General features: G+C 53.9%; 1 protein-coding gene across 1 annotated transcript; it reads left to right on the forward strand.

Moving 5' to 3' along the window:
- The first annotated feature begins 212 nt into the window (after window positions 1-212).
- On the forward strand, window positions 213-8,854 carry CF3H1orf115 (chromosome F3 C1orf115 homolog). Its single transcript, XM_042925800.1, has 2 exons — window positions 213-552; window positions 6,594-8,854. Exons 1-2 carry the CDS (start codon window positions 265-267, stop codon window positions 6,711-6,713), a joined length of 408 nt encoding a protein of 135 aa, XP_042781734.1. The 5' UTR covers window positions 213-264; the 3' UTR covers window positions 6,714-8,854.
- Window positions 8,855-10,893: the final 2,039 nt, after the last annotated feature.

Below are 10,893 nucleotides of genomic sequence, written 5' to 3' on the forward strand. Positions count from 1 at the left end.
TGTTTTGTACGTTCACCGCGCGCCCAGCTTTCGGGGTCTCCCCCCCCCCCCCCCCCCCCCCCCCGACCCCGCTTTGGCCGCCAGGTAGGCGGGTGGGGCCGAGCGCGCGATTCCGGGCCCCGCAGCCAGGGGGCGCTGCCACCCAAGTCCCCCACCCCTACCTCCCCGCCCCGTCCGGGCTGGGGCGGGCGGCGGGCGGCGGGGGCGGGGCGCGAAGGTCGGCGTCTTCAAGCCCTGACCTTCGCCGGAGGGCCCCGCGGCAGCATGACGGTGGGAGCCAGGCTCCGAAGCAAGGCGGCGAGAGGCCTCCCGCGCCGCGGGCCCCGGGGGCGAGCGCGGACGGAGGGGGACGAGGAGGCGGCCGCCCTCCTGGAGCAGCCGGAGCGCGGGGACGAGGCGGCGAGCTGCGCGAGCGCGGGGCGCCCGGGCGCCCGGGGCGCGCGCAAGGTGCACCTGGCCGTCCTCCCCGAGCGCTACGAGCCGCTGGAGGAGCCGGCGCCGGGAGAGAAGCCCAAGAGGAGGTACCGGCAGAAGCTGAAGAAGTACGGCAAGGTAGGGCCCGCGGGGTCGGGGTGCGGGCGGCCCGGGCCCCGGCTTCCCGAGCGATCGATCGCCGCGAGGGTGGGGGTCGGGTCCCCACCGTCCGGCTGCGCTCAGCCTCCCCGGGCTGCCCCTGCGTCCCCTCGCCAATAGTCGCTACCAGAGCACCAGAAAGTGTTCCTCCTGTCGTCCGGGAGGTGAGGGAAAAGGAAGTCGCAAGTAATGACAGAGGCCAAACCAGGGCTTTCGGGGAGCACCGATGCATCCGCTCCTCTGGGGCTGGCGGGTTGGTAACATTTCCAGCGGGTCCCGACATTCCCGGTGGCTCTGATCCCCGTGAGGCTTAACCTCCCTTGTCCAGTTGGTGGGACAGAATTCCCTATTTTACAGATGGGGAATACTGAGGCATTAGCGTGGTTAGGGGACTTGTAGAAGGCGACCCAGCTGCAAAGTAGGGAGTTGGGGGCCAGTTCATCTGCTCTCTGCCGACAGTCCTCGCCAGGGTGTCCCTCCAGCTGAGAGCTGTTTGGGTTATGACCCCCAAATACTCCCACGGTTATTTCCAGGGCCTGGGAGCTGAACAGATACGTACATAGGCACTTGTTGGATCTCCTTTTCTCTTCTCCCAGCCGGCTGTGGGTGTATTCTGGGGCCTGCAGACATGCCTTTTGCCTTGGGTGGGGGCAGGGGAGGAGGAAGGGGTGAGACAGAGAGGGGGAGAGCGAGAGAATAGGAATATGGGATAAAATGACAGTGTCCTCAGAGATCAGAGCCTGAGGTGCCCAAGTGCCTCTGCCTGGAATCACTTGCAGCTGCTGCTGAGTCCGCTCCCTGGGGCGGGACCTGGCCACACAGAAGACTGTCGCAGAAGTCATGGTGTCCTGGCCGAAGGCGCTATCTGCTTTTTACTGCCTCATTATCTGTGTCATCCAGTGGCCTCTTATCATATCTAAAACCATCCAGTCTCCACTCCCAGGAACTTCGGTTTATTATCCCCTGTAAAAAGCAGTCAGCAGCTTTGGGGACAGTGCACGAGCAGGCAGTGGTACGTGTTATTACTAAAAACTGTCAAGTCGGGACTTTCCAGCTCGGAGTCGCGCTAGGACTCCTCTCGCTCTTCCTGGTCTCAGTGGAGCACAAGGAAGCAAGCCATCATTTGCCTCAGCTGGTGAAGTGGTAATGTGCACAGCTCGGGTCACAGGGTGGCCCTTGGAGGTGGTTTCTGGGAGCTCGCCACGTGCAGGGATTGTGCTAACCACTGGAGATGCAAAAATAGATACAGAGCAGTCCTGCCCCAGTGAAGTCCACACCTCCCGGGGAGATCCTGGCATAGTTGGGGCACCACCATGGAGCCGCATGGTACAGAGTCCTCAGGAGGTTGGAAAGCTCAGGACGTTTTCTTTTTTTTTTTTTTTAAGTGTTTATTTATTTTTGAGAGAGACAGAGCACTAGTGGGGGAGGGGCAGAGAGAGAGAGAGGGAGACACAGAATTCGAAGTAAACGCCAGGCTCCGAGCCTGATGCGGGGCTCGACCTCGAGAACGGTGAGCTCATGACCCGGGGGGAAGTTTTATTTTAAAAAAATTTAAAAAAAAAAAAAAAAAAAGGTGAGAGGTTGCATTGGGGGTGCTTGGGTGGCTCAGTCAGTTGAGTAGTTGGTTTCAGCTCAAGTCATGATCTCCTAGTTCGTGCATTCAAGCTCCACATCAGGTTCTGTGTGGACAGCGTGGTCATCAGGCAGCTAGGAGAGGGTCAGAAAGAGGAAGTGTCGGTCCTGGAATAACCTTCAGCTCAAGAGGGAGAAAAATGTCCTCATGCTCTAGGTAGCAAGCAGGTAAGGACAGGGGCATTGGAGCCAGACTGCCAGGCTCAAACCCCTGCCCCCACCACCTGTTGGTGGCTATGCCCATCTCTTTGCCTCAGTTTCCTCATCTGTAACATGGGATAAGACTAGGGTCGTGGCAAGGAGTAAATGAGTTTGTCCATGCAAAGATCTCCGAGCACACCTGGCATGTGGAAGGGCTCTTGTGACTGTTGGCTGTTATTTCAGGGGGTGAAGGAGAGACCCCGTGTGACTGTTTCTTTCCTGATTATGTTTATGCTCCTTTTTATGTTTATTTATTTTTGAGGGAGAGAGAGAGAGAGAGATCATGAGCAGTGGAGAGGCAGAGAGAGAGGGAGAGAGAGAATCCCAAGCAGGCTTCACAGCCTCACCAGGAGCCTGATGCGGGGCTCAAACTTACAAACTGCGAGATCATGACCTGAGCCAAAACCAAGAGTCGGCTGCTTGACCGACTGAGCCACCCAAATGCTCCAGCTTTTATTGCTTTTTAATGTTCCTTTATTTTTGAGAGAGAGACAGAGGGAGACCGAGGATCCTAAGCGGGCTCTGCACTGACAGCAGAGAGCCCGACGCGGGGCTCAAACTCAAGAACCGTGAGATCATGACCTGAGCCGAAGCCTGACGCTTAACCGCCTGAGCCACCCTGGCGCCCCTCTGGTTAGGTTTTAATGAGCTGTAACTCAGAAAAAACCTCAGTCTGCAGCTGATTGCCCACCTCAGCTTTGTGCCTGCGTCCTGACCACATTTCAAAACTGAAGGCTTGGTCTTTATATTCAGGGGAAATGATCTTTGTGGGCAGCTAGGTTTTGTTTGTTTGTTTGTTTGTTTGTTTGTTTGTTTGTTTGTTTGTTTAACCAGAAGTGCGCAGGGAATCCCTGTCTTCCCTGGGGGTTAGTTGAATACCAGAGAAGCCCCAAAAGCCTGGCATCCTATGACAGCTCTAACAGATTACCACCAGCGCCATGGTTTAGGTCATAGCACAAATTGTGCAGGTCTGGAGGCCAGGAGCCTGAAATCAGTCTCACTGCACCGAAGTCTGCAGGCTGGGCCCCGTGGGGCCTGCAGGGAAGAACCAGGCTCTTCGCTCGTTCTAGCTTCCAAAGCTTCCACATCCTCCATCACAGCCAGCACTGCATCGTCCGCAAATCTCTCCCTCTCCCTCTGCCTCTGTCATTACATTGCTTTCCGTCTGACCCCTCCCGTGTCCCTCTTGTAAGGACTGTTGTCTTTCTTCGGATCCTTTTAAATATATGGGGTTTCTTAAAAGGATTGGGCCCACTTGGATAATCCAGGACCACCTCCCCATCTCAAGACCCTTAATTTAATCACATCTGCGGGGGGCGCCTGGGTGGCTCAGTTGGTTATGCAGCCGACGTCAGTCAGGTCATGATCTCGCGGTTTATGGGTTCAAGCCCCGCGTTGGGTTCTGTGCTGACAGCTTAGAGCCTGGAGCCTGGTTCAGATTCTGTGTTTCCCTCTCTCTGCTCATGCGCTCTCTCTCTCTCTCTCAAAAATAAATAAACATTAAAAAAAAATTTTTAATCACATCTGCAAAGTCCCTTTTGCCACATAAGGGCCACATAGGCACAGATTCTTGGAATTGGGGGGCGTTATTCAGCCTGCCACGCTCCCCTGTGCTCCCCCATGTCTCAACGCTCCTCTGCAGAGATTATTTGGGTTGAAAACTTGACTCAGGTCAAAGAGTTCAAAACGTCCCTCACATGACTGGTGTTAAATCAACTGGTCGTTAATAGGTATTTTACATTTCTCTGTATCACTTTCCTCCAATCTGCTCTGACAGTGTTCCAGCTAATGAGCTATTTTAGTAGCTTTTTTCTAAAAAATTTTTAATGTTTATTTTTGAGACAGAAGGAAACAGAGTGCGAGCAGGAGAGGGGCAGAGGGAGAGGGAGACACAGAATCCGAAGCAGGCTCCAGGCTCTGAGCTGTTAGCACAGAGCCCGACACGGGGCTTGAATTCATGAACCATGAGATCATGACCTGAGCCGAAGTCGGACGCTCAACTGACTGAGCCACCCAGGTGCCCCTTGGTGACTTTTTTCTAAATTAGAAAAATGATGTGCCCGGCAATTTTTGAAAGTAGCAGGCTGAGGAAAATGGATGCGCAGATACCAAAAATGTCAAGTGTAATGCAGGCCATCCGTGATTCTGGTGGCATTGCTTACAGAGGACTGTTACACTTGCTCCCAGAGAACAGTTGCCTTTGTTATTGTTATCTCAAGGAGGCAAGTAAAATTCTCCCACCGAATCTTACTACTCAATAACAGAGATGGCTCTCTTAGCAACATCACGTCACCCCTCGCCCCACGCATGCACCCTGATGTCTCAGTGAGAAGTCCGCAGGGCAGTATGCCAGGAATCCGTGTCTAGAGAAGCCATGGATGTTACCCAAATATCTCCCAGGGCTCCTCATTTAGCCTAAGAGTTTCCGAAAGAAAGACCCAGGCCCTTTCCGGGTGCTGGGGATACAGTAATGAGCACAAGAAAGTCCCTTCATCGGGGAGAGAAGGGAGAGTCAGCCTACCAGATCAGCAGAGTAGGTTTGCTGGGCGGTGTTGGAAGTGAGGTTTGGGATTGAGATCAGGGATTTTAAGTGAAACCAGGAGTTTTAGGTGCTTACTGGAGTTGGAAAAGTCAGGGGGCCAGAAGACAAGGCGTGTGGTGGGGTCTAGGTCACCTCCATGGATGTTGACATCATCCAGAATGATGAGGGAAGCTGGGAGAGGTACGGGGATGGGGGCGGGCGGGTAACAGCACATCAGGATTAGTGGGTGGTAGCCGGCTCCATTTTTCCTGTTGCGATTCCATTCGAATCCCTTGATGGCCCCTGTCTAGCACCATGCCTTGCAGAAAAAGAGTGGGTAGCAAGAAAGCCTGGTGTCATCCTACCCGCAAGGAGTTGTTGGGTTTTTTTTAATGTTTATTTACTATTTTTGAGAGAGAGCGAGAGTGAGCACGTGCCCATAAGTGCAAGTGGGGGAGGGGCAGAGAGAGAGAGGGAGACACAGAATCGGAAGCCGGCTCCGGGCTCCGAGCTGTCAGCACAGAGCCGGACCCGGGGCTCAAACCCACCGACCGCGAGATCATGACCTGAACCTCGAGATCATGACCTGAGCCAAAGTCCAGATGCTTAATGGACTGACGCACCTCAAGGAGTTTATAATTGCACTGAGGGATGCAGCAATCAGAGAACAGCAGGAGTCTTTAGACACAAAGGTGTGGGTTGTGCCCTGGAGGGAGGGAGGACCGAGTGGGCTTTCAGATTAGGCGGGTGAAGGAAGAGTTGACGCAGCCTTCAGATGATGCGGTAACTTGGCTGGAACAGAGAAGAAGAGTGGACTTTGGTTTAAAAAACAAAACAAAGGGCACCTGGGTGGCTCAGTCAGTGGGGCATCCACCTCCCGATTTTGGCCACAGGTCATGGTCTCACACTTCGGGAGATCGAGCCCCACGTGGGGCTCTGCGTTGATAGCGTGGGTGCGCTCCCTCTCTCAAAACAAATCACCACAGGGGAGAAATGAAACAAAGATAAATAAAAAATAGAACAAAACCAGGGGTGCCTGGCTGGCTCAGTGAGTAGAGCATGTGACTCTTGATCTCAGAGTTCAAGCCCCACATTGGGTGTGGAGCCTACTTTGAAAAAAAAGAGGAGGGGCTCCTGGGTGGCTCAGTCAGGTTAAACTCCGACTTCGGCTCAGGTCATGATCTCACGGTCTGGGAGTTCGAGCCCCACGTCGGGCTCTGTGCTGACAGCTCAGAGCCTGGAGCCCATTTCAGATTCTGTGTCTCCCTCTCTCTCTGACCCTCCCCTGTTCATGCTCTGTCTCTCTCTGTCTCAAAAATAAATAAATGTTTAAAAAAAAATTTTTTTAAAAGAAAAAAAAGAGGAAAGAAAACTGGTCTGGTCTTAGAACTAGCAGCCTGCCTCCTGTTCCCAAGATGTCTGAATCAGTTGGAAACACACATCGCCTTGAACTGCTTTGCGGGATGATGACGTCTGTTCTGAGTCCCTACCTGTTCTTCTGTGGGGGGCAGATGTGGAGACGCCTCACTTGCTAATCTGCCCTGAGGGAAAGAGGCACCATGATTCTCTGCGCGGGTCACCCTTTGCGCGGGTCACCGTTGTGTATGAGGGATTACAAGGTGCCTAACCCAACCCCTTTGCTTTTCTCTTCTCTTCTTAAAAATAGAATGTTGGGAAGGTCATCACCAAAGGGTGCCGCTACGTTGTCATCGGCCTGCAGGGCTTCGCCGCGGCCTACTCCGCCCCATTCGGGGTAGCCACCAGCGTGGTCTCGTTCGTCCGCTAGTGCGCGCCATGGGGACGCACGCGCTGGAGAAAGGATGGACGCTCTCCTGCTCCGGGAGCCTGTAAATCCGGGACCATTTCAGACCCGAACCCGCAAAACCCCTGGGGGAAGACAATGGCTTTCTTTGTTGAATTGGATGAATGCTGTGAATGGAACATCCCTGCCCATCTGCTGAGCTTCTCATGACTCTAGGACACGCGTGGCTCCGACGGACGATCCCGCAGAGTGAGGCCCGTGTTCGGTTTGGGGTTATGGTTTGCCCTCGGTTCCCAGGGCAGCAGAGGCGCTGTCTGGCTGGCTGTGCCCCATCTCCTTCCTCCACCCCTTTGTCACCAAGAAGCAAGGAAGGAAAATCTCCGTGAAGGTCGTGATGCTTCTAAGACTGTTGATGAGACGTGATGCTTCTGAGACTGTTGATGAGACGGGTGACTGTTTAAAGTAGATAAAGCTTGTGATTCCCACCCTCCTGTGACACCAGCACGCAGCCGCTGGTGATGAGGCAAGGAGGGAGTCCAAGTGCACATACAGGCTGGGTTGCACAGGTCGCTGGAGGGAGTGCCCGCGTTGTGCCCAGGCCAGCCCAGTGTGGCTGCGTGTTTGGAGCCGCACGCCTGTGGCCGGCTGACGGTGGGCGTCCTGACTCCACTGCTGGGCACCGTCGCCTACTCCCCACGGCTGTCCGTGCCTCTGTGCCAAGCCACCGAGGGCACTTTGTCTCGGGAGAGAAGGAGACGCGAGGCCTGGCAGGGGAAGTGTGCGATTTAGAGGAGGAGCCAGGAAGTAGGAGACAGGTGTGTTGGAGGTAGACAAGAAAGATGGTGGACAGGAGAAGTGGCAGGATGGGGGCCGGGTCTGGTGTACCAGTGCTGGGAGATCTTAGGTGGGCTGGGCTTCCGGCTCTGCGTAGGGACCAGGGAGGCTGGGCGGCTGGAGGTGCCATGGCTGGCGCTGAAAAACCCTCTGAGGCCCATGAGCTCTCACCGGCTGCCCGTGTAGCATCCTTGTCGTTTGCTGCCAGGTTTGTCCCCAGGACAACCCACGGACTGCCATTGGACCGTTGGCCGGGGAGGTGAAAGGAGAGGAGGCTCCTCTTCCCATACCCCTCGTGATGGGCCACTGTTCCACCTGTTTCCAGAATATCCAGAGGTCCGAAGTGATGGCTGCTGATCAGTCTGTAGAATGGGTATTAACACCTGCCTGTGGCCCCGACAAGTTTCCCAGACTCCGCAAAGGAGGTCTCCGGGTTCACGCCTCGCCGGTCAAGCCGACGAGGTGGCCCCCGGAAGTGAAGAAGGTGGGCAGACAGACGGGGACAGAAAAAGGAATGGGTGGAGGAGGAAGTTGTAGCTGGACTCAGCCTCACGTTCTGGAAACCCACGTTGCAGATGAACTTGGATCCGGTTCCTGGACCATTAGTATTTGTGAGGAAAAGAGAAAACAGACAGTCTTGTTTTAACTCAAATGAGGAAAGTTGATAATGGCACATTTTCACACATGTAAGATAAATATAGCTTGCCTGGTCACGCTGGGACCGGGGGGAGACACGTGGTTTAGTGGGAGAGCCAGGCAGGCCTGTCCGGCCCACCAGTGACAGAAGGGGGACGGGAGGAAGCAGCCTGCCGTGAACTTGAAGGATGCCCCTCCCCAGGGGGCGGGGGTGGGGGGGCTGAGAAGCTCACTGAGTCGCCTGGGGGGATGGAAGTGTGACCCAGAAAGGGACCAGAGCTGCCAGGGCCTGTCCAGGGAAGACCTTCCCTACCCCACTCCCAAACTGGAGACACTGTCAGACCAGACACATTTGACCCTGAAACTCATACAGTCTGGTTAAGAATTAACCCAGAAATTTCTTAAGGCGAAACCTCGCAGGGATTGTCCTGGGAGCCAGGTTCTTGTGTACAGAAGATGAACTTCTCCAAGCCGCTCAGCCTCCCCGGCGAGTGTTCACCTCCCCGGCCACCGGGCACCCGTGTGGCAGATCCCCCTATCACCTGTTCTCTGTCCTCAGTTTTGTTTTTTTAACATCAGGGTCCACGCCCTACTGGGAATTGAGTTTTAGAGCTTTGCTATTACACGCTTGAAAGAGGCTTCTTTTGTATCCTTTTCTTGCCCTGTTATGTAAATAAAACCCTCAATTTGTGTAATGTTTCTGTGTGTAACGAGTTCTTCTCACCCCTCACTTTCTGGCCTTGCCTCGGAGAGACTCCCTCAGCCTCCCGCCAAGGCTAACTTGTGCAGCAGGTGAGGGCCAGTCAGGCAGCACAAGGAGCCTAGTGCCCCTCCAAGGCCCAAGGGGAGGGGGGAGGGGTGGAGGCAGGGGGTTGTCTAGAAACCCAGCAGGAAAGGTTGCCAGCTCACGTGTTTGTTATAAGTGAACATTTCCAGAACCTCCCATTGTTCAAAACCAGCCTTTGTGCTCCAGAGCCAAAACATGTAACTCGAAGATAGAGGCTGGGTATAAAAAAGGAAGGTGGTTTCTTACTTTGCCAGGCAGAGGAGGCTGCAGCCAACCAGTGCCCCCAGGACTGCAAGCACCCCCCTCCCAGGGTAAAGGGCTGAGGAGTTTGAGAGGAAAATATAGGACCTGTATTTTCTGAGAGACATTTTACTCACTAGATTACCTCTATATTATAAAAGGATAGAACTCGGGGCGCCTGGGTGGCTCATCAATTAAGCATCCAACTTCCGGCTCGGGTCATGATCTCATGGTTCGTGGGTTCGAGCCCTCTGTGCTGATAGCTCAGAGCCCGGAGCCTGCTTCAGATTCTGTGTCTCTCTCTCTGTGCCCCTGCCCTGCTCATGCTCGCTCTCTCTCTCTCTCTCTCTCAAAAATAAACAAACATTAAAAAAAAATAAAAGATACACTCAGGAGCAGCTGGACGGAAGCGATGCGTAGGGCAAGGTACGGGCACAGAGCTCCCATGCCTCTCCAAACGCCTCTCTCCGCAGATCTCCGTGTGCTCCCAACCTGCAAGATCTCCGAACCCTGTTTTCACGGAGGCTTCTTTACGTAGGATAATTGATTAAATCATTAGCAATTAGTAACAATTCAATCTGCATCCCCTTTCCTCTCCCGGGAGTCTGGAGGGAAGTGGAAAGTTCCAACCACGTAATCTTGGGGCAACCTGCCCAAAACCTCAGGTTACCTGGGGGCTTCCTCATTAGCGTAACAAAAGACACCTTGCCTGCTCTCCAGATTCCAAAAGGCGGGGCACCTGGGTGGCTCTGTCGGTAGAGCGGCTGACCCTTGCTTTTGGCTCAGGTCATGATCTCACATTTCGTGGGTTCAAGCCCCGCGTCTGGCTCCGCGCTGACTGTGCAGAGCCTGCTGGGGATTCATTCTCTCGCTTCCTCTCTCTGTCAAAATGAATAAACTTAAAAAAAAAATTCCAGAAGGGTTTTAGGAGCTTGTGTCCAGAACAAGGACTAAGACCAACTATAGATTTATTATAAATCACCGCATTACAGGAAGGTAAAGAGAACCGGAGTGGTTCTGGGATCATCAGGCGGTTCGGAGGTCATGTGTGGCAACCTGCTGTTTGGCATAGAGCAAAGCTGGAATTGGGGGACCTTGATGTCTTCAGCCCCTTCCGCATCACCCTGCTGTGCCTCTGCCCAGTACATGCTCTTAGTCAGACAGCCTCCAAGTGACATGTGTCAGCAAGAAGCACCCAGAAGCAAAACTGGAGCTCAGACCTTCCCCGGGTCCTCCTGGGCATGGTGGTGCCCTCAGCAGAAGATGGCCGTGGGGCTGGGAGAGCCTCACAGGAGTTTTAGACTCAGGCAGCTGCTGTTTTGGAGTTTGTACCTATGATGTCTTCCCGCCCCCAACCCCCGCTCCTGACTCTGCAGGACTGACCAACTGAATTTAACTTTGTGATGCCATCCCCCCCCCCCAAATGTTTTGAAAACTGTATAGATCTTCCTGTAAATTAATTTTAAAATACAAATGATGTTCAGAATTAAAGGGGTCAAATGCCCTCCGCATCTTGGAAAGGATGTCTTTGAGAGATTCTGTGGTTTGGCCAAAAGCCTGAGAAAAACAATCTCAAACTCCCTCAACCGTTCATGGGGAAACGTGGGAAAAAATCATAATATGTGGGATTTTTTTTTTTTTTTCCTTTTTAGGAGGCGAGGTTTTTGAACCAAACCACCCCCGTGACCTTCATAGCCAAGGGGAAAG

The sequence above is a fragment of the Panthera leo genome, chromosome F3 (assembly GCF_018350215.1).
Source record: "Panthera leo isolate Ple1 chromosome F3, P.leo_Ple1_pat1.1, whole genome shotgun sequence".
NCBI classification, from domain to species: Eukaryota; Metazoa; Chordata; class Mammalia; order Carnivora; family Felidae; genus Panthera; species Panthera leo.